Source organism: Pelobates fuscus, chromosome 5, assembly GCF_036172605.1.
Source record: "Pelobates fuscus isolate aPelFus1 chromosome 5, aPelFus1.pri, whole genome shotgun sequence".
In the NCBI taxonomy this organism is placed as follows: domain Eukaryota; kingdom Metazoa; phylum Chordata; class Amphibia; order Anura; family Pelobatidae; genus Pelobates; species Pelobates fuscus.
This window is the reverse complement of record NC_086321.1, coordinates 292608439-292633122: the sequence shown is the minus strand read 5'-3', so window position 1 is coordinate 292633122 and position 24684 is coordinate 292608439. Positions and strand designations below refer to the sequence as shown.

Here is a 24684-nt window from a genome sequence, read left to right as displayed (position 1 = left end):
CGTGAAGCCCAGAAGTCTAAAGAAATCCATTTAATGTAGAGGAAATACGTTTTGTTTTGAAATTAATTCTAGTGGGATGCAGTCTAACTGGGATAAAAATGGGGGTCACAATTCGCAATGGTCAGGACTACAAACGTGACATATGTGTAGTAAATTACAGAGGGAAAACGTTTTCTATGAGAAGGTACAACTGTTATTGTTGTTCTAAGGAACTGCATTCCAAACAGTATGAAAACATTCCATTCCCAGAAAAACCGTTCGAAGGATGTAAAACTACAACTACCGGAATTCCACACTGGTAGAGACGCTTGATGACGTAATAGGTGTGCGACTAGCCAATAGCGTTGCTTTACGGAGACTCGGGGAAACGCACAGAGGTGAGCAAGTGCTAAGTGGGTGTATGGAGGGGTAGGGGCAGTAATATTGTGGGAGCAGGGCAGAGGAGGGGGTTATAGGACACAGCAGCACAGTAGCTCCCTGGAGTTTATACAGAGAAATAGCTGGCACTATGAGGGGAGGGCTGGAGAGATGGAAGTGAAATATCAGGGAATACTTGAAATTTTATATTATAGGACACTTTATCATTTGGATTAATTATTCTATCCTTGCATATATTTTAGAATATGTAATAAATGAGCATTGCAGTCTGCAGACAAACTCTTATTTTCTAGTACAATGTGTAGGTAAAGCATATGAAAAAATATGTAAAAAGAAAATTGGCTTTTTAAAATGAGGATTGAAGTGTAAAATAGCCGAGCTGGAAATTAAGCCGAAATGAGAATTTTCACAGCTCATCAATTGTGCATATTATTATTCAAATCAATACAATTGACTAATCAATAAACTTTACAATTATTGTTCATTGCTTCAAATTTAACCAGGAAGTGGCTAAGAGAGTAGCCATTGTTTTAGTGAGAATGTTGTTCATATGTTGGAAGGCCATTTGGCCTGAATTTGTGGGAGGAGTTTTGACCCCTATTTAAACTCCTACCCCCTTACTTACCTTTGCTGTTCAAGCTGTTTGTCTTCTAGGAAGGTGGGCAGAGGACAAGCTGGGCAGACCCATTTCATTCCTGGGCAGGGCGCTGGTGTGCAATGACTTTAATGCGGGGGCATGCAGTTTCACTGCATGCAGGGCATTGCACATCTGCTTCAGAGCCCACACCAAGTCCATGTGCTCAGCCCGACTGTCACCTAAGAAACGACTAACCGAGGTTAACATTGACATCCTGGAATACTATCTGCATTCACACCCAGATAGGCATCTGGTAGATTATCTGGTGACAGGTACCCATTCACCCTTCACTATGGCACTTGCACGGTGTTAAATGGAGGAATAAGTACTTTTTCGCTACCCGGCTCATTTTCGGCTCTAGGAGCAGCCCAAAGTTATTTGACATCTTCGCAAAAACCATCTGCTGGCTGCTCCTACACATAATCAGGTGTCCATCAGTCATCCACTATCTGGATGATTTTTTTGTTGATTGAACCAGGTTCTCTAACACCCAGCAGTATTCATAGCACCACAGCCCTTTTCACGACACTTGGGGTCCTTCTGTCACCAGGCAAAACTCTCAGTCCCTCTACAAAGCTCGTTTTCTTGGACATAGTATTGGACACCACTACCTTCCAAGCCAGTCTACCACCAGACAAACTGTCTCACATTAGGAAGGAAATTGTCGCGTGCACTAGGAAGGGACACCAGTCCTTATTGGGGTCCCTCAACTTCGCAATGCGTATCATTCTGCAGGGTAGGTCTTTTGTCTCTAGACTACTTAATTTGCTCCACGGGGTGCCCGACTCCTGCCCAATCATTCTGGACGATCCAGCCAGGGCAGATTTACACATGTGGAGTAGATTTTGTGCCGAATGGGATTTCTTTGTTCATTCCCCCACTTTCAGAGCACTCCCCTTCAATTCACACAGACACAGCAGCACACACAGGGTTCATTTTCGGCAACCACTGGTTTAGGGATGACTGGCCCACTGAGACGGATGCCTTGCTGGCCTTTAGAGAGACTTCTACATTGTTTGAGATCTACCCCATCTTGGCGGCCGCCCACACATGGGGTCATCTCTGGACCGGCAAGGCAGTTAAATGCTACTCCTGACAACTCCGCAGCTTGCGATATCATTAACAAAGGGCGGTCATCCTTGCTAACCATTATGAGGCAGATTCACAGGCTGACTTGGCTGGCAGCAACCTCTCAGTTCTATCTAGTCTGCATTCACATTCCTGGTGTCCACAATCCCTATATTTACACAGCCCTCTTCCTTGAGGTAATTGCCCTGTCATGGTTTATATTACCCTACAGTGCGTTCTGAGTTTATTAGTGTTCTTGTTGCTGACCTGGCTTAGGTTTGACTATGCTGCTTTTCTGGTATCTGGCCTGGTTTATTTGTTTATGAATACTTCTGGGATCCTTAACGCTGGCTTACATTCTTATACTGTATTTTTGCCTGACTTGGGTACATGTTAAGCCCAGCAACTCTAAGGTCCTTTACAGGAAGTCTCAGTAAAAGTGTATTTTAGCATATTTTATTATTTGCCGTTTCATTCAGCTGTGATTTAAGCAAAATAACTCGTATTTGTCTTACCTAGAAAGTGGGAGTAAACGTGTGTTTTAGCATATGTTATTATTTGGAGTTAAATATATATTTTTTAATTTTATTTCAATTTTTTTTTTTTGTAAATCTTTATTTTCTTGTGCATTGTAAAGAACATACATTTAGTCTTGCATTGCCCCAACAGCATCTGCAGGCTTGTCATGAACATTAACTTATTCTGTCTTGTGGTTGGCTATCACATCTGTAACATACTGTAATATGAAAGACCGACTACTATAAACTGTTCCTCAACATATAGGTTATGCATTAACGGATGTCATATATGAGTTACAAGATAAGGACCGTTGGTTACATGCGTAATTTACACACAACTTAGAGTAAAAGTGTTAGACAATTGCTATTAGGGAGCCGGTTACTTATCACCGAGCAGGTTGCTTATACGTGTGTGGTGGTGATGGATTATGTCTCATATCCATGGCTAGTCTCCGTAAGGTGCTTAGGTGAGTCTCGCGTAATCACTCTGGACTATAGGGGGTGTGAACACTTCACTTTAGAAACCTTTACTTGCAGTGTTGGTATAATGATATAAACTCGGTATAAACATGTCCTATCAGCCAGACCAGAAAATAAAATAATATAAAATTACTCAGTGGGCTAAGCCTCCCGCCTTTGGGGCTAGGAATAGTAGTGCACATTTTCGTATGTGGGACTAGGCAGTAGTAACGATGTGGTCGCCTATGCCAGTGTTGTCTGTAGGTACCATAGCTAGGGTGGTTTTAGAGGGTTGCACTGGCGGTGGCCTAAGGCAGGTACCTTACGGCTATACGTTTTGTAGGGATAAAACTGTGTAGAGGGTCTATGTGAAATAAGAAAAAAGAGTGGGTCATAGTGAACATGTGCTCCATCGGTTGCTATGCCTCTTGACCCTGAGGCATGGGGGGGGGGGGGGGGCATGGGCAGTATGTTGTTGTTGTACTGCCCTAAAGGCACAAGGCAGTATATGCCACGTCTGAGGTTAAGCAGAAAAAGACAGGCGGGATATAACTTGGTGTAGTGAACAGAACATACAATTAAACATTAATATAACAGTATTGCAAGAATTGGAAGTCTTTGGATTAGTCAGACCAGGGTTCACGTCGCGGGTCTTGGGTGCTGTGAGTCCGTCTTTGTAGCATTGTTAGAGAGTCCCAGTGTGGACAGCAGAGCCGGTCCTTCTTCCATGTTGGTAATTTTGTAGTGTTGTTCGTCTTTGGTCACCCATAGCGCTCTGGGGGTCGCCCATCTGTAAACTAGACCCGCTGCTTGCAGGGTGGTGGTCACGGACTGCATACTCTTGCGCCAAGATAATGTGTCTCTGCTTAAGTCCTGGAAGAATGTAATTTGGTGTGCTTCAAAATCATAGGGCGCTTTCCCTTTCATGGCTGTTATCAGGGCGATTTTGTCCGTCAAGGTTTGGCACCGTAGGATTAAATCTCGTGGGGCTGACTTAGGTGCCCTCAGGGGTTTCGCTATGCGATATACGCCATCAAACGTAAAATGTTTTGCCAGCCTGTTGGGAATGAGTGAGGCCACTAGTCGCCTTACGAAGTGGGGTAGTTCCTCCAACGGCACCTTTTCTGACACCCCCCTGATCTTGACGTTCTTTCTTCTACCCCTGTCGTCTAAGATATTGACTTGTCTAGAGACGTTATCTTGTATTGTCTGCATCTGGGTAACTGTCTCTTTAAGTGAGTTTAGGGCCTGGCTCAGGTCTGTAACTTCTTGTGCCGTGGCCTGTGTACGGGCTGATACTGCCTGTACCTCTGTTGCTAATCCTTTCAGGTCTGCTTGCCACATTAGTTGTAGGTTACCTTGTAGTCCTGTCAGCATGGACTGGATGTCACTTTTTGTCGCTGGGGCTAATCCATCAGCTGCCTGTGCCTTTATGCTGCCTGTGTCTGCCTCTGCTGTGTTGCATTCTGAGCCTTCTTCCTCAGATCTTACAGGTGAGGCTGCTGTGGTCGTGCGGGTCTGTGCGGGTGGGGGGTGCTGCAGCATGCTGTCTATGCTCCGGTTAGGTGTGGGGCAACTCGCTGCCGGTTTGTTGGACCTCCGACCCATCTCTTCAGTTGTGTGGGAGTCTGCCTCTATTAGTTGTGGGCTCTGTTCGAGCCACGCTGTCAGTTCCCTGGTGAGGAGCTGGTCGCGTGTGCGGTAGGCCCCTTGGCTCTTAACGCGGCGTTTCATGCCCGATGGCTGAAAGAAAGGCATCTGCGTGTGCAGCAGGGTGTTAGGAGGCTGTTCCGGGTGGCAGTTTTAGGCGATGGGCTGCGGGTGTGCCGTTTTTTCCCCGTTTTTTGCGCCGGCCGTGTGGAGCTTTTGCAAATGGCGACTGCCTCGCTGTGCCGTTAGCTCCGCCCCCCTATTTCAATTTTTTTAATCTTGGCATAAACAGTAAGACAAACGATATAGCATATCGGCTTGTGCAAAAGCCTGTAGTACATGTTGTGCAATTCCACTTTGTTATACATTATGTAGTTCAGTACATTCTTTTTACTCTGCTCATTTCTACTGTCAACCAGGGTGTATTTTTAGAATAGTACACTGAAGATAGCGATAACCGGCTGCCAATTCGCACTTCTGCCATTGTACCATTTGTTTTTCTCACCTTCTGTATCTACAGTGCTTGTACCGCCCTTTTGCTTATCTTTTGTATCTGGCATACGCTTGGTCCCATGTAAAGCATGGGATAGGAATAGAGAAAGGGAAAGGAAAAGATAGACATTTAGAAAGAGATGAGGGGGCACTGGAGCACGCGGCGGGGAATAGGGGCGGCCGGTCCTTAACGCTTGTGACTGTTGTATTCCGATTGGCTCTGTCTATGGCGACTTTCTATCTTGTCTCCTGGCTCCTCATGGGGCTCCTCTCACTCACTTGGAACGCTACTGTGGTGCCCTTTACCCTAGCTGTTAGGTCATCCATTAATCTGCTATCTTTGATCCTAGAAAATATTTTGGTGAAGCTCGGTCCCTCCGGCGCCAACCATGCTGTTGCTATCGCTCTACGTGTGCTTAATGTGATCTTGTGCAATAGTTTTTGCTCCATCCTAGTCCACCCCTCTAGAGACCTATTCAGGAGGTAGACCCAAGGGTCCATAGCTGGTGATCTATGGAAGATCTGTTGCACTAAGTTCTCGACCGATTATAGTTGGGCATTCCCACCACGTTATTTTTCTTATTGTGCCACTTAATCACACCTGAACGGAATGGCAAATAATGAAATGCGCTCAAATGCACTTTTACCGAAATCACTCTATTTCCTTTACATCAAAACTGTTTCCCTATTCTCTGTGTGTTTGGGTTACCCCATCTTTACATAAGGGAGGATTGGCTAGTGCTGAATGGACAGAAACCAAAGAGATTTACTCCTAAATGGTAGAGAACGGAGCAGTGAGACTGCAGGGAAATGATTTGTACACCATAATTGATTCATTAAGTTGTTTTGATGCATATAATGTCCCTTAATTATATCTTACAAATTGTATTTGTTCTTCAGAACTGCTGCTGGCAGTATTTTTCTTTACTTATTTGAAGAAAACCACCACCAAGCTGGATACTCAGGATACTGATGAGACTTGCTGCATGGATACGTCCGAGCCAGCAGAGGAGGGGGAGCAAGCAGTAGAGCAGAGGCCACGTACCCGCTCTAATCCAGAAGGGGCAGAGGATAGAAGTGCACCTCTTCAGCCTGCGGTAGATAGCAGGAGTGAGGGGGAGGGGGAGGCAGCCCAAGTAGAAGGCCAGCCTCCTCCTCCAGTGACCGCTCCTCCCAGCTGCCCTCTTCCTCCACCTCCAGAGTTCCAGGTCAAAACACCCAGAGTGAATTGCCCAGAAAAATTGGTGAGTATAATCATGGGAAATTATTTACTCTTCTATTTAACAATACAGTTATCAGGAAGGCAAAGGGAATGTAATCCTTAAGAAAGCAAAATCAACTATTTGGTACTAATGTTTATGAATGACTGTTCATTTATTTATATATTCATTGGTTGAGCATATTTTTTTTTTATTTTTTTTTTTTATAAATAATGATGTGGTTAATAATGATGTAGAACACCAGAAACTTTATTGCTTTATTTGAAATCTGTATTATTATTATAATTGTTCATGAAAATGTTGATTAAAATATAGCTTAGCCAATGGAGTTGTTACCGGAAGGTTACAGCACCCCTCATCTATAAAAGTGATCGCTTTCTTAGTAATACAAAAAGAGAAGTCCTGCGCTTTCTCCCATTACTAATGGGCCAGCAGCAATGACTACAACACACATTAGCTCCAATATGTAGTAAAAAACAAAGAAAATAAAATGTTACCTGCGCTCTCTCCTTAATCCCTATGTATATTTAGACAAATGGAGGTCATTTAGTTGCTCCAACTTTGTATCACACAGCCTGGTTACAATGCTGCCGCCCATCCCATGTGTTCCCTATTAAGGGTCAATAAGTATAGGGGTGTATATAAAAAAAAAAAACCCTTTCTGTCTCATTAGAGATATCTTTGCCAGAAGCTCAAGGAAGCAGGCTGAAGGGTCAGTGTTAGGACCCGCTTAGGGGGGTCTGCCTTGACGTTGGCAGGTGGGCATTCCCTCCAATGGCCATTGGAGCAACTAAATGACCTCCATTTGTCTAAATATACATAGGGATTAAGGAGAGAGCGCAGGTAACATTTTATTTGCTTTCTTAGTAATGATGGTCTGTAGCCCTCAGATAGATATATATTTCTTCTCAAAGCAAATTTTTGGAACAATCCTGGCAGAGAAACATTGTTATAAAAAAAAGTTACAATTAAATTATTCCTACATCAGTAACTTAAATAAATATGAGTTTCTTTATAGATAATTTGCTTGGATTTGTCAGAAGAAATGTCCTCTCAGAAGCTGGAATCATTTAATGGGTATGTCCAGTTTAATACAAATAAAGGGTGAATGCTAAGTAGTCTTGGGACTACTATTGATATTGTAAAGATATATAATATTAGAAACATGAATCTATTTGGTTACTTCTTACCAGTATTTTATCAAATTAGTACATGGTGGGAAGAAAGAAGGTGAAGAAGAATGGACGGGAATGCAATGCTACCGTGTGTCACAACTTATTTAACTGTAAAATAGCCAATTGAAGTTTATATATTTAATGTCTCCTTTTTTTTTTTTTTTTCCTTCTTCAAGGTCAAAAGCTAATGCACTGAATTCATCTCAGAAAATGATTGAGATGTTCGTCCGTACCAAGCACAAAATAGACAAGAGGCATGAATTTGCACTGGTGGTGGCAAACAATGAGGCCATGTGGGTGAGTGGAGGTGGGAGCAGTAACTTTGAACTAGAGGTCCATTTGATAGTGACCCATCATTACCAGTAAATCTCCTGTTTCTTTATTCTAAAGGTTATTCTAAAGGTTTCTTTAAAGGAAAACTAAAGTCACCAGAACAACTACCGCTTAATGTAGTTGTTCTGATGTCTTTAGCCTGTCCCTGCAGGCATTGTGCTGCAAACAATGCCTTTTCAGAGAAAAGTCAGTGGTTACATTGCTCCTTAGGTACACTTCAAGTGGCAGTCACTTAGACCCTAGAGCTGCTTCCTGGGTCATTGCTGTACAACATGTAGCACTGATGTTCAGCGTCTCCACACTCTGCATGAAGACGCTGAACATTTCTTATAGAGAAGCATTGATTCAATGCATCTCTATAAGGAGATGCTGATTTGCCAGCGTGGTGTTTGACCACGCCTCCATGGCTGAGATCATTAGAATTGACTATCTCAGCCAATACAATGATTTCCTTAGGGAATCGGGGGCGGGAGCCAGTGTCGACAGACTCGCACAGCGCTGGAATAAAAGTAAGTTTTATTCATTTTAAGTGGGGGCAAGGGGAGGTTAGATACCTAAATGGTGATTTTAACACTATAGGGTCAGGAATACACATTTGCATTCCTGATCCTATACTGTTCCTTTTATGTCTCATGGTGTTTTGAATTAAAAGGCCTAGTCTGTAATAATGATTTTTATATTGCTACTTTTGTTATCTGAATCTCTGGTCTTTTGCCCTTGTTTTACCCTTTCTAACCAGCTCTCCGGGTTCACCTCAGATCCACGTGAGGTGTGTAGCTGTCTCTATGACTTGGAGACCAACATCTGTGAGTCATTCAGTATCCTTTAATGCACAGTGATGCAAGGAAATGTCTTCTCTAACATTTTTTTCAGTGATGTAGATCTAACTTTTCCCTGAATGGTTTTATTGAGGAGGAGGTGATCAGGCATAATAAATATAAAAAAAATAGTAAACAAAACATTATGCCCCCCCCCCCCCCCCCCCATCTCTTTGGCTGAGGTTATCAATGTTAATTATATCAGCCAGGCCAGTGTTTCTCCGTAGGGAAGCTTGGGAGGCTATTGCGCATATGCGGAAAAAGGTCACAATGTGCCAATTAAATGATGTCTATGAGACCATTTGATTGAATAGCCAAGTTTAACTCCGCTATTGGGGTGGAAATGCGTTTAGTGGATGTCATGGAGACAGTCACTAGATGCATTTTGAACCTACAATGCAAATATTGCTGTTCCTGCAGAATGGCAATGTTTTCTGTTGCACAGTTAAACCGAGACATAACACCCAGACCACTTTATTGAGATGAAGTTGTCTGGGTGCCTATAGAAAAATGGGATTATTTAAAAGTTACACCAATGAAGGCAACAGAAAATTACATTAGGCTTGTCAGTAAGAGCAAAAAATTAAAGAAACCACTGTGGTACTCCGCAGAAGTGTCCAAAATAGTAAAAAACTAAAAGTTAGAATTTAGTAATTATAAAAAAAGAGTGAGGAAGATAGACGGATCTATAAGATTAGGCAGAAAGAGGCTAAGCAAGTTACAAGAGCTTCCAAATCACACACAGAATAGAAAATAGATACATAAATCAGAATAGGAAAGTAAAACAAGGATTAGAGTAAAAACAAAAGAAGGTAGGTATGAAGAAGAGGACCAGGGCCAGCACAACCGTTAGGCGAACTAGGCATTCGCCTAGGGTGCCGGCCTGCTGGGGGTACCCACCAGGATATTTACTGGTGGGCTCCCACTGTCCTGAGCCACAGCGATGGGCAAGCATCTCTTGAGCCGCCTCCTTCCCAACCTTGGGCTGATCCTCCAGGTGCCCGAAAATGGGGCTGCTGAGAGGAGACCTGTCACAGGGGGCCCAGGAGGTGGCCATATGTCTGTGATGCCTGGAGCCAGAATATAATGTAATTCTAGCCCCAGCATACTAAACCGTGCGCTGGAGGAGTGAGGAGCTGCCTCACACTGGACCCCAGAGAGGTAGGGAGGCTGGATGTCTGTGTGTCAGTGAGTGTATGTATGTCAGTGAGTGTCTGTCAGTGAGTGAGTGACATGAGTGGGCGGCAAAATGGATCTTTTCCTAGGGCGGTAGAAATCCTTGCACCGGCCCTGAAGAGGATAAAGGACTAGCTGACTGCCTTAATGAATATTTATGTTCAGTATTAACAGCTGAAAATGAAGGAAAAGGACCTCTGTTTGTAAAAAGGACAAATGAATAATTTGTTACATGTGAGTTTACAGAGCAAGAGGTTATATGTCAACTGTCAAAAGTAAAGACAAATAAGTCAATGGGGCCTGATGGAATACACCCAAAGTTATTTAAAGCGCTTAGTGGTGTTCTAGCAAACCATTAATAGATTTATTTAATCAATCATTGTAACCAGGCCTAGTCCCAGAAGATTGGAAATTGACAAATGACTCCTCCCTACTACCTTTCACAAGAAATGTGGTAGGGAGGAGTCGGGCAATTATAGGCCAATAAGCCTGACTTCAGTAGTGGGGAAAGTGATGGAAACCATGTTAAAGGAAAGGGTTGTTGAACATCTAAAAACACATGGATTTCAAGATCAGAGACATGAGTTTACTTCAGGGAGATAATGCCTGACTAATCTTATTGATTTTTTTTGATTGGTTAATTAAAATAATAGATCAGGATGGTGCAGTACACATTGCTTACCTAGATTTTAGTAAGGCTTTTGACACTGTCACACATAAAAGACTTATTAATAAACTACAATCTTTAAGTTTGGATTCCAATATTGTTAAATGGATTAGGCAGTGGCTGAGTGACAGGCAACAGAGGGTTGTATTCAATGGAGTGTATTCGAAGCAAGGTCTTGTTACCTCAGGGATCTGTACTTGGACCCATTCTCTTTAATATTTTTATTAGTGATATTGCAGAAGGTCTTGATGGTAAGGTATGTCTTTTTGCTCGCTGATACAAAAATATGTAACCAGGTTAATGTTTCACGAGAGATAAGCCAAATGGCAAATCGTTTAGTTAAACTAGAAAAATGGTCAGAATTGTGGCAACTGACATTTAATGTGGATAAATGCAAGATAATGCATCTTGGATGTAAAACCCCAAGGGTAGAGTACAGAATATTTGATAGAGTCCTAACCTCAACAGCTGAGGAAAGGGATTTAGGGGTGATTATTTCAGATGACTTAAAGGTTGTCAGAATGTGTAATAGAGCAGCAGGAAATGTTAGCAGAATTCTTGGTTGTATAGGGAGAGGTATTAGCAGTAGAAAGAGGGAAGTGCTCATGCCATTGAACAGAACACTGGTGAGACCTCACTTGGAGTATTGTACGCAGTACTGGAGACCGTATCTTCAGAAGGATATTGATACTTTGGAAAGAGTTCAGAGAGTGGCTACTAAACCTGTTTATAGACTGCAGGATAAAATTTACCAGGGAAGGTTAACATGTATAGCTTGTAGGAAAGACGAGACAGGGTGGATATGATAGAAACATTTAAATACATAAAGGGAATCAACACAGTAAAGGAGGAGACTATATGTAAAAGAAAAGCTACCACAACAATAGGACATAGTTTTAAATTAGGTGCAAAGGTTTAAAAATATCAGGAAATATTACTTTACTGAGAGGGTAGTGGATGCATGGAATAGCCTTCCAGCTAAAGTGGTAGAGGTTAACACAGAGACGGAGTTTAAGAATGCGTGGGTTAGGTATAAGGGTATCCGAGCTATAAGATAAGGCCAGGGACCTAATGAGAGTATTTAGAAAATTGGGCAGACTAGATCTCACATTCTATTTTTCTATGTGTGCGTTGTTGACGTAGAGGTGTGACCAACGTTCAGGTGCAGTGAGCAGGTTATGTATGTACCTTGTTCCTCAGTAACTATAAAATTGGAAATAATATACATTTGCCAGCAATTTCACAAACATTGTGTGGAACTCACTGAAATATTTTTGTTCTAGCAGACCTAGAAATGTATTTTTGACTGAAATACTCGAAGCACCATTGAAAGTTTAGATAAATATTAAAGAATATATCTATTTTTTTTTTTTTTTAAATGGGAATTGGGGGCGCACACAAAACATGCATTTCTAAGTAGTTGTGCTGCCGTAAAGACCAACATATATACAAAATATAGATTAAGTAACAGCGTACACAGAAAAAAAATAGTTTTACATTTTACAAGGCAACTTAAAGTCGCATATATTAGCAAATAAATATGGTGATTCAGTTACACCATGTGGCTGTACGTACAGCTTACAGAGACTCTCCTCTATTTATGCTTTTTCTGTGGTCACCTCCAAATGAGAGGTGGGTGTGCTTAACACAATATGGTTTAACTGGATACCCATATTTCTTTTCCCAGATTGGTGATTTTAAGTATCCGTGTAAAAAAACTATTTTATTTGTATTTTTCTGTGCACTGTTCCTTAAAGGGACACTCCAGGCACCCAGACCACTTCTGCTCATTGGAGTGGTCTGGGTGCCAACTCCCACTACTCCTAACCCTGCAAGTGTAATTATTGCAGCTTTTTATAAACTGCAATAATTACCTTGCAGGGTTAACTCCGCCTCTAGTGGCTGTCTACTAGACAGCCACTAGAGGTCACTTCCTGATTTGTAGCAAGGATTTTCAATGTTTTCCTATGGGGAGTGCTAATGCGCATGCGCGACATTGCCGCGCATGCGCATTAGGTCTCCTCGGCCGACGGAATCACAGCGAGGAGCGGCGTGGAGGAGGAGGAAGCGACGAGGGACATCGCCGCTGCCTCAGGTGAATGACTGAAGGGGTTTTCACCCCTTCAGTAACTGGGGATTGGTGGGTCGGAGGGAGAGGGTCCCTCCAGTGCCAGGAAAACTGATTGTTTTCCTGGCTCTGGAGTTTCCCTTTAATCTGTATAAAGAATAATTGTACATAATGTAATGGTTAACTAAAAGTTAAGTTAGGTTAAAAGTATTTGAAAATACTTTATTTTAGTTAACTATATTTGCTTGGCAGTATGCAAATAAGCTAACTTTAGCAGTGCTGTACCATCACAGGCATGTGTACATACAGTACTGCTGGAATAAATGCAGGACCTCACTGCATGTGTCTTACTCAGCCTTACTAAACACTTACTTCCTGCAAAGAGAGATCTAATGTTTAAACTTCCTTTATTGCAAATTCTATTTAATTTAGAATGTCTTATCTCCTGCTCTGTTACTAGCCTGCTAGACCATGCAGGAACCTCCTGTGTGTGATTAAAGTTCAACAGTGCAATGTTCTAAAGTAAGTTTAACCCCTTAAGGACACATGACATGTGTGACATGTCATGATTCCCTTTTATTCCAGAAGTTTGGTCCTTAAGGGGTTAAGTTGAATTGACAAATAAACCTTTTTTTTCTTTTTTTCATCCAGGCTGTCAGTTACAGCCATTGCAGGTGTGGCTACGGCTGCAGGAACAGAAACTAAATGGGCCTGAATTGAGCAGTGAGACTGCAGGGCCATAATGTATACACCAAAACTGCTTCATTAAAGGAACACTATAGGGTCAGGAACACAAACATGTATTCCTGACCCTATAGTGTTAAACCCACCATTTAGGTGGCTTGAAGGGAATTAAAACTCACCTTATTTCCAGGTGCGCTGGCCCCTCCCCCGATGCGCCTTGTTGATGACATCAGAATTGCCGATTTTTAGCCAATCCAATGCTTTCCCATGAAAATGCCTGAAGGCAATAATTATACTCATCAGAACAACTACATTAACCCCTTAACACCGCAGCCAAATGTACAAGTTGTGAACGAAACAAAACGTAAACAAAACCTGGCATTTGCGCTATATGTCTGTCCAACCGTAATTCACCTCTTTCATATTAAATGCACCCCCCCTTATTATATATCATTTTATTCAGGGGAAACAGGGCTTTCATTTAATATCAAATATTTAGCTATGAAACATAATTTAATATGAAAAAAATGGGAGAAAATAAGATTTTTTTTGATTTTTTTCGTTCTTCATGACATTTTAACTGTCAATGTCATAATACTGTTTGCTTTTACTGCAATAAAATACACATATTTGTATTCAGCAAAGTCTCACGTGTAAAACAGTACCCCCTATGTACAGGTTTTATGGTGTTTTGGGAAGTTACAGGGTCAAATATAGCGTGTTACATTTGAAATTGAAATTCGCCAGATTGGTTACGTTGCCTTTGAGACTGTATAGTAGCCCAGGAAATAAATTTACACCCATAATGGCATACCATTTGCAATAGTAGACGACCCAAGGTATTGCAAATAAGCGATGTCCAGTCTTTTTTAGTAGCCATTTGGTCACAAACACTGGCCAAAGTTAGCGTTTGTATTTGTTTGTGTGTGAAAAATGCAAAAACCGCCAATTTTGGCCAGTGTTTGTGACTAAGTGGCTACTAAAAAAGACTGGACATACCCCATTTGCAATACCTTTGGTTGTCTACTATTGCAAATGGTATGCCATCATAGGGGTAATTTTCATTCTTGGGCTACCATAGGGTCATAAAGGCAACGTAAGCAATCTGGCGAATTTTAATGTGAAAAAAATTAAACACAAGCCTTATATTTGACGCTGTAATTTTTGAAAACACCATAAAACCTGTACATGAGGGGTACTGTTGTACTCAGGAGACTTCGCTGAACACAAATATTTGTGTTTCAAAACAGTAAAAAGTATTGCAGCAATAATATCGTCCCTGTAAGTGCTGTTTGTGCGTGAAAAATGCAAAAAACGTCACTTTTACTGGCGATATCATGGTTGTAATACATTTTACTGTTTTGAAACACTAATATTTGTGTTCAGCGAAGTCTCCCGAGTAAAACAGTACCCCCCATGTACAGGTTTTATGGTGTCTTGGAAAGTTATAGGGTTAAATATAGTGCTAGCAAATTAAATTCCCTATACTTTCGGCATGGGTGGTCAGGCAGGTCCCGCTAATTGTAATTAATTAGGATACCTAATTATGTAAAATTATTACATAAATATATGTGTAGAATTAATATATGTATATATATACATATGTGTATATATACGTATATATATATATAATTTTTTTTTAATATTTTTATTTATATATAGGTATATATATATAGTGATATATACGTATATATTTATGTATATAGATATATATATTATTTCGTTATAAGTGTATTTTGATATAAATATATATATATTAATATCAGAATACAGTTAGAACGAAATAAAACACATCTATATATTTTTTAATATTTTATTTTTAATTATTTTTTTTATTTAATTTTTTTACGTATTTACATATTAATTTTTTTTATATTATTTATAAATATATATATAACAATAATTATATATATATTTAATCCGTATCAGTCTACGTGTAATTTGATATTAATATATATATATAATTATATATATATTAATATTAAAATACACCTAGACGGTGTATGTGTATGTGTGTATATGTGTATATATATACTTAGATCATATATATATAATATGTATATAATTTATTTATTTTTACACTGTTTTAAAACATTTTTATTTTATTTTCAGCCAGCAGGGTCATTACAGTTGGTCCCCCTGCTGGCAATGCAGCAGGCAGCTATACCGGCCATGTGATTGTGAGGTCCTCGCAAGGACCTCACTCTCACATGGCCGGGAGGGCTCCTGGAGGGCGGACGTGCCGCGGGGGGCTCCCTGGGAGTCCCCCGAACCGCGATCGCCGGCGTGGGACCGCCAGCGACCGGGTAAGTTACTAAAAACCGGAGGGCGTACTATTACGTCCGGCGGCGTTTAGAGCCGCTTTTAAAAGGACGTAATAGTACGCCCTCCGGTCTTAAGGGGTTAAGCTGTAGTTGTTCTGGTGACTATAGTGTCCTTTTAAGCTAAAGTTATTTTTGATGCTTATAGTATCCCTTTAAAATGGTACTTCACACTATCAAACCTTGTTCAGAGCCCATTAAAGCACAAAACAAATTAGTAGCCAGGGTGGCGTTGGCTACCAGACAAGCTATTAGAATTATGGGTGTCCCACAATCCCTTCAATTGACCCAGTGACAAACAAGGTGAAAGATGTTGTGGAGGTGGACAAGTTCACTGCATTACTGCATGGCTTACCTAAGCATTTCCATGAAGTCTGAGACCCACAGCTCCAAGACCCTCATTTTGTACCACATGGGTGTCCCCCGGTGCTTTCTTCATCATCACTAAGTCAGCAATGAATACCAGTTTCGGACAGGGCGTGCTTGTCTATTTCCAGCAAATGCCAAGAACTGTCTGCCTTCTCTTTTTTCATGTCTAGCTTTAGTTTCTTTTTTTTCTGTTTTACTTCTCACCCTATCCTCACTTTTTTTTTTTTTTTTTTTTTCCATCTTTCATTCATTTCCACTCTGAGCTCCTTTTTCCCCAAGTGATCCACCATACAGGGTGCTCTGTTTTTGTGGTTTTCATTCTCTTTTGTACCTTTTCACTAGGGAACAATGTATGGTATTGGTTTAAAACACATGTTACTTGTTCTGTACATACTTTCTTGGATTTATAAAGTATTCTGAGTCGTTATACCACTCTCCTCCAGGCTACATTAACAGTTTTCTTCGGCTTTAATGGGTGAAATCACTACTCACATATTGGATCAAAAAGCATGTCTCAGCAACACAGATACTGTCTAACACAATACCCGGTCCTAACATATTGTATTGGAGTATACCGTTCACCCACTTGCTTGCATTGTAACCCAGTTCATGTTTATGTGGAAGATCTGTTATTACAGTCAATTGAAAATTTTCTTATTTTATTTTTTTTCACTGGCTCTGTTTCAGCTGTTTTCATGTTTTAATTATCCTGCGTGTATGATGCTGTAAATTGATTAAACAGCTAATTAAATATATATATATATATATGTGTGTGTGTGTGTATATATATATATATATATATATGTGTGTGTGTGTGTGTGTGTGTGTGTGTGTGTGTGTATATATTTATACACGCATACCTTGCCTTTCTATTGTATTGCCATAGATCAGACACTGCAATAAAAGATTCCTTAACTCCTTTCTCTAGATTTAGAAGGACTTTTTAACCTTATGTAAGTACCAAATAATTACATAATAGGTATTGCATACAACGTTTTCAGTTTTAAAATCAGGGATTTTGCACATAAAAACAGTCACCTTTTCCTATTAAAATGTGTTGCATATTATGTTGCATGCCTCAAATGGTTCCTACATTGAAGCACCTCAGTATCTTGGTTGATTGTGAGGGAACATAGGATGGTGCTTCATACAGTGCAATATAGTTTATATTATGCTCGGAACTTAACTTGAACAATCTTGATTTATCTGAATTAACATTTTTATTTTGATTGACTACATATAGTTTTCGTCCAGAGCTTTGAAATTACGACTCAAAAAAATACTGGTAAATTATTGTGTGCCTTACTATAACATGCTTTTGTCAATTTGGCAGCAGCTGTATACTGTAATCATGTAGGAAACAGTGCTATTTGCTTTCCTAGCCCAGTTCCCACTAGTTCAATAGGCTGAGTTGCATACATGAGCAAGCAGCACATGCTCACACCATAAGTATACTTGATTATTAAAATGTGGAAGCTCAAATTCTCGGCAATGACAGGATTTTGGGATTAGGGGTGTGTGCATGTATACTAGTGTCATGTATATATGGTTTTTAACCCCTTAAGGACACATGACATGTGTGACATGTCATGATTCCCTTTTATTCCAGAAGTTTGGACTTTAAGGGGTTAAGTAAAAAATAAACTAAAAATAAAAATTCCTTTTATCTCATACTGCCTCTCCTTTTCCTTCTTTTTAATGTAGACAACAGCGGACAGAGTTCCCCATTACAGATAATGTGCAGACCATACCACCTCCCTACGTAGTAAGGATTATTTTAATATACAGTCGGCCTGCGTCTCAGCCTCAAATGATCCTCACAGAGAACATGAAGGTAAAGGAAAAAAGACCACCTTAAAATATATTGTATATTAATGCGCGAGAGTAATACAATATCTAAACGCTATATTCTCATATTGAGCCTCATGTTACAGCCAGTGTGCTTTGAACTAAAGGATTTTTAAAAAACTATTTTTTTCTGGTTGACAAAAAAAAAAAACCCTCTTACAGGGTCATGACTTGGTGTTCTGGTATGTAGAGTGAATCGGTTTATAAAGTCAGAGAATTGATGTCTCAATCTGTACATGTTATTTATATACAGTATTTCACAAAAGTGAGTACACGCCTCGCATTTTTGTAAAAATTTTATTATCTTTTCATGTGACAACACTGAAGAAATGACACATTGCTACAATGTAAAGTAGTAAGTGTACAGCCTGTATAACAGTGTAAATTTGCTCTCCCCTCAAAATAACTCAACACACAGCAATTAATGTCTAAACCGTTGGCAACAAAAAACGTGTTGAGTTATTTTGAGGGGACAGCAAATTTACTCTGTTATACAAGCTGTACACTTACTAATTTACATTGTAGCAGAGTGTCATTCCTTCAGTGTTGTCATATGAAAAGATAAAATATTTATAAAAATGTAAGGGGTGTACTCACTTTTGTGAGTTACTGTATAATATATTTATCATATCAGGCCATCATCAACATGAAGGTGACTGATAAGGTCAGCCACAACAATGTTCACATGCATTATGCCATGAATAGATAGCTAATCTGATCTGACAAATTAACACAAGGGGCAACTTTTTGAAGTGACTAAATAGCTATTTACAGGCACAGTTTGGGTATTCATATGTAATATATGATGTTCATAATCTTTGTTTTGTGTTTAAGCTCCGTTTTTAAAACATGTTTCACTAAATTTTTTTTCCAATTCACAGAAAATGCTACAATGTCCTTATTTTTTCTTTGATGTCATTTACATCCACAATGGATCAGATGAGGAGGAGCTGGGTTGGAAGGTATGTTTTTATGAAAGGGGTAGGAAAAAATCTGTAGCTGACAATCATACACTCAACCCAACAACCCACATTATTTTTAAAGTTAAAGGAACACACTTCACTAAGTATTCATACAGTGTTTTTAGCATTCCCAGAATAACTATAGTGGAGCACTCTGAAGCAACTCTTCATTATAACCGTGGCTTTGAAAGCCAACAATTTATAAAAAAAATAAAAAATTTTTTTTTTTAAATATGCCCCTCAGAGCTGTCAATCAGGCTGCTGTAATGATCAGTATTGCCTGGCTGAAATTATTTCATTTTAGGTGAGTCAAGTGCATTCAACCCTATCTAAGTAGAATGCTCTCCCCAGCTGTTCCCACCTCCTATAACCTCCAATCCAGTACCAGCACGATACTTAGCATACCGCAATACAAAAAAGAAAGTGGCTAGATCATAATTTTCCTACAGAGCACCGCAACTATGGAATAACCTCAGGGACAGTCAAATCTTCATTCAATCAAAAAAAATGAAGAGATCTATGGCCGTAAACCTTAATACAGAATTCACCTGTCATGGTTGAGTATATTTATTACCTGTCATGTGTTAAATTTGTGTGTGTTATCCTATTGTAACAATGCAATGTTTTGTGAACCCAGGACATACTTGAAAATGAGAGAAATCTCAATGTATCCTTCCTGGTGAAATATTTTATAAATATTATACACAGGTGTAATCAATATTTGTCAACCCCAGATTTATTTATTCAAAATGTACAGACTTTCAGCTGTTTGCAATGAACAAATCGAACAAAAGCAATTGAAATAGCTTAACACAACCAATGCTTCAAGTGGTTTTCCCAAATTCTACTGAAAATGCAACCTAAAATGACTTCTACAGTCTCAGAATGATTCAACCCCCTGAATAGAATCCCTCACAAACACACAAATATGCAAAAGGTGATGTTCTAAGCACACCTGATGCAACTAATCAAGGGTTTCATTAGTTGTACCAGGTGTGCTTGAGCTGGAACCCTTGAAATACCTGAACTGGCTAGCTTTAGAAATATGGCTAAGTCAAAAGAATGGTCCACAAAATTAAGAGATCATTGCCCTTAACAAACAAGGAACAGGATACAAAAATAGCAAAGGCACTGAATGTTTCTAGAGACCGCATTGGAAGCATAGTTTGCAAGTTCACAGTTGAAGGAACTTTGGTTACACTACCTGGATGGGGCAGACAAAGGAAGCTATCGATGGCTGCAACCAGATTTCTGAGAAGGCAGGTTTTGAAAAACTCTCAAGTGACTGCAAAAGACCTGCAGCAAGACTTGGTGGCAACATTCACTGAGGTTTCAGTGAACACTAAACTCAGAAGGTTTCCATGCCAGAACTCAAAGATGTACACTTCTACTGACCGAAAAGCACTAGAAAAGTCGGCTCCTATATACCCCAGATCATATAAATATGCCACAGACGTTTTTGGGTTCTGTTTTGTGGAGTGATGAAAGAAAACTGGAACTTTTTGGTATGTCAGGAGCATACGCTGAATGAAGCATAAGCTGAAATGATCACTCTGCCTACACTTAAGCTTGGTGTTGGCTTGATGATGCTCTAGGGCTGCTTTACATCCTCTGGCACTGGAAACCTGCAGCGCGTGGAAGGCAAGATGGATTAATTTAAGTATCAGGAAATTCTAGGAGAAAACATCATGCCGTCTTTGAGGAAGTTGAAATTTGGGCGTCATTGGACCTTCCCATAAGGAAGTGATCCCAAGCATACCTCAAATTCACCAAAGCTTGGTTGCAGAAGAAGTCCTGGAAAATCCTACAGTGGCTATCAGTCGCCTGACTTGAACCCCATAGAAAATATCTGATGGGGTTTGAAGAAGGCCATTGCAGCACGCAAACCAAGAATATTACTAAACTGAAGGTCATTGCTCATGTGGGCTAAAAGTCCTCTGAAATGCTGCTAGAAGCTGGTGTATGGCTATGCATCTCGTTTGCAGCAGATCATAACAGCAAAAGAATGCTCTACTAAGTACTTAAAATGCTTGCCATGAATGGGTTGAATCATTTTGAGAAGTCATTTTCAGTTTAATTTGGGAAAACCACTTGAAGCATTTATGAGAAGTTATTTCAATTGTTTTTTGATGTTTTTAGTTTGGGAGACATTTTTGACACACACAATTAAAAAATACTTGGGGGTCATGTTAGTGTTTCTTTGTGGTTTTTTGTTTTGGGTTTTGTTTTAAACTAAAAATGTTAATTTGCTCTCCTTCACAGGATGTATTTAATTTCTTCAGCAGTTTGGACACAAAAGGCACCAGCTACAAGTATGAAGTCTCAGTAACAGGACCAGCTCTGGAACTTCACAATTGTATGGCCAGGCTGCTCGCCCATCCCCTTCAGCGGCCATTTCAGAGCCATGCAGCGTACAGTCTTCTAGAAGAAGAGGAGGAGAGTCCTGAGGGGGAAGTCACAGTCTGAAATAGATTCTTGGCTACTTTTGCTTCCTTCAGAATTGATTAAATTCCTTTTTATTTTATTTTTTTAAGTATACATATTTCCATACTTGTTCTGATTTCATAGTTTTAGCTAAAGGTAAGCACGGGAATCTTTTATTTATGTTTTTCATTTGTCATTTAATAGGATAGATATGTGGCCCAAATTAATTCCAGTACAAATAAGGGGTGGTTGCCTATAGCTGCAACTGAACATCCCATTCCCTGCCTCTCACTTCATTTCAGTAGTGAGGTGGTTATTGTTGGAAAGGATAACTGTACTTTGACCACATTGCTTTCTTTTCCCTAATTTCTCTATGTGTTGCATAGGATTTACAAGGACATTCTAGGCACCATAAAAAGGCAGAGTTTGTCATCTGAATAATTATGTGTGGTCACAATCCATGAAAATCCATTACTTGTAGGATATTGCTTTTCCAAACTGGCGACGTAGAACCAAACTGACATTGTGTTCCAGACAAAAGCCTTCTTGTCTAGCCATTTAGCCAAATTGAAGAGAAGAAAACATGCCAAAAGTACAAAGGATCCAAGCAGTAGCAACATAATTAAATCCCAGTAGCCTAGGAACTAAGCAATAGGAAGGAGCCTTGTGGACATTTACCAGCATGGACACAAGCAGCATGGACACAAGCCAGATAAAAAAGGGTAAACCTGTAAAAGGGAGCACGAGACCACACTGGGACAACTGTATGTAGCGCTTTCCTGCCAAACAAAGCACAAAAACATCAAAACTATAATTTTAAAACGGCACTGCTTTTCAAATCCTTGTGACAAGAGGCCCAGGAGGGGCAGTAATCATGTGAGGCACCGGTTTATTTGAGGAAAACAAGATAAATGTTAAATAACACAGTGCTGGTGCAATAACACAAGCTCCAACCTTTCTGTTCTCCTCAAGCAACACCCACAAAGTAACATAAAATATTAGGAGGGACACTTGAAAAGGTGATACCACGCACTACCTCCCAAGTGAATTAAAACACTTAGTTTATACAAATGACGGTATATACATATTTTTAATATGTTATGTCAATTTGGAGCCTTGATTGTACAGTTTCAAAAGAGTAATTTCACATAGTGGAATAAAGAACTGTATTTAGATTAAATTCCCTTAATGTATAAGGGATCAAGAAGGTTCATAGCCTTAAATTTTCAAAGGCACTACATATCAGTGCAATAAAAGTATGTGATTTGAAATACACATTAAATTAGAGCCTCTCACCAAACGAGTTTCATCTGTGAAAGAATTTTTAAGGTTATAAGTACACAAAACATCTATCTCTAGTTTATATGGAGCTTTTTTCCAGGTTCAGCATCCAGTTTTTTGCAGTTTTCTCACCTGGAATCCAGTGCTTTGAAAGCCCTGACATGGCTACATGGCTTTTCACACCCTCTCATGGCATCTCAGCAGATATGCAAGGTCTAATTAAGGCTTTCACAGATAAGCCTTTGATTGAACCATTTAACCAGATCAGAGCGCATGTGCACACTCTGAACCAGCAAGGAAGAGTGGGAGATTAGAAATTGGAAAAAAGAAATTGAGCTTATTGGTAGAATTGCACAGATGGAGGAAGGGGACATCCAGGCTTGCAGATCCTGCAAGGGGATGCTCAATACATTCATTGCCAGTATGCTGTGTACGCTCACGACAGGCACATTTTATGCACAGTATTGACATTTGCCAGTCCGGAACAGAGTTCTGGACTATCAAAGTCACATGTGCTGGGAATGCAGCCAGCTCCCAGCAAATACAAGTGACAATATCTCAGTATGTGCAGTGTTTCAAGCTGACTCTTACCACCATGGCCACTTCAAAAAGCAGAAATGTTCGTGGTGGTTCGAGTAGCCCTTTTATTTTATATTCTTTATTGTCCATTGAATTTATAAAACCTAGTTTTCTTCTCTTGGTATTTGCAAAAAAAGTGCAATTCCAAATTTATAGAAAGCCTCTGGTTTCTTACATAACAAATTAAAATAATTAGTTCTCTGTAAAAGACTGGGTGCCAACCTATTCTAATGTTATTTTTTTTTTTTTTGTAAATGGCTACAGGTTGATCTGATATTATTCCTCTTAGCAACTTATTTTTTCAAGGATTTATTTTTAGGGGGTTTACAAATAGTACACTCCTTGATCTTTGTATGATTATAAAAGTAACAAATTTAAGACATGGTTTCACAATAGTAATGGTAATGGCTTGGCGCAGCAAGCGATGGTATAAGCAGATCTATGGAAACACAGCAAACAAAGCAGCATTCTTGTCTAGAATCATATATGTATATAGTCGCTGTAGTCTAGGATCTATGGCGTTAGCCTGGAATATTGAACATCTTCAGGTGCGTTGAACTTGGAACCAGTCACTGTGTCAGGGAAGTCACTCTATTTAGAACTAGAACTCCCGGTTTTAGCATCCTAAACTGCCTATTGTCACGATTATAACATGACCCAACAACAAGGACAACGTATACCGGGCCTTAAAATGGCCGGACTTAACGTAAAAAAGATGGGTCAAAATAATAGCCGAGGTCAGGGACACGGAAAGAGACACAACGAGGAAACAAGCCAAAAGTCAAGGGAGGATACCAGAAATAATGGAAAGTCAAAAATACAAGCCAAAGTCAAATACCAAAAAGAACTACATCAAGAACGCACTCTCTGTTAACCAACTAGTGAAAACCACTACAGGGCAATGACCAAATGCTATTTTGAGCTTAAATGACCCTCCTAAGGTTGTGATTAGTTGTACTTCGCTTTTGACCCCAAAACGTGCGTGCTCGTCGTTTGCGTGACATCACATGCACGTCAGCGCAATCTTTGTTGAGGGTGGAGGCGGGGCTATATTGCTTTGTGGGACCGCAGCATCCAGTCAGGAATCGCTCCACCAGGGTGCCGAATGGAAAGCTGACTTGCCTCAGATAAGTTATTTATTATTTTTACAGCATCATCGCAGCGATCGGATGCAGCCATGCTGTATGGAGGTGAGGGGGATGTGACACCTATTATAGTCGTTTCAACTGAGGCACATGGTCGTAGGTGCTTATTCTGCTTATGTGAGATCACATTAATCTTGGCAATCCGTCAATTTGTCGCTTACATGTAGTCGCTTAACTGAAACAGATTCATAAGCTGCATACAGTACCCCTAACTAAGACATCTGACCAGGGCTTTATACACTGGTTCTATATAGTCTCTCCAGACAAGGACATAAGGTAATAGGTTCCAATACTGCAGATCGTCGCTGTAAACCAAGCCATAAAGCAAAATATATATGTTACATTCCTATAGTTGTTTGAACTAAGGTATGAGGTGTTATGTTCATATACTGCATACATATGCTCGTTGTGA

General features: G+C 40.0%; 1 protein-coding gene across 1 annotated transcript; it reads left to right on the top strand.

The window, feature by feature from the left end:
• The first annotated feature begins 319 nt into the window (after positions 1-319).
• On the top strand, positions 320-21367 carry BABAM1 (BRISC and BRCA1 A complex member 1). Its single transcript, XM_063457321.1, has 9 exons — positions 320-377; positions 6103-6446; positions 7441-7499; positions 7774-7894; positions 8670-8748; positions 16962-16986; positions 17738-17867; positions 18763-18843; positions 21106-21367. The coding sequence occupies exons 2-9, from the start codon at positions 6189-6191 to the stop codon at positions 21307-21309; spliced, it is 957 nt and encodes a 318-aa protein (XP_063313391.1). The 5' UTR covers positions 320-377; positions 6103-6188; the 3' UTR covers positions 21310-21367.
• The last annotated feature ends 3317 nt before the right edge of the window (positions 21368-24684 follow it).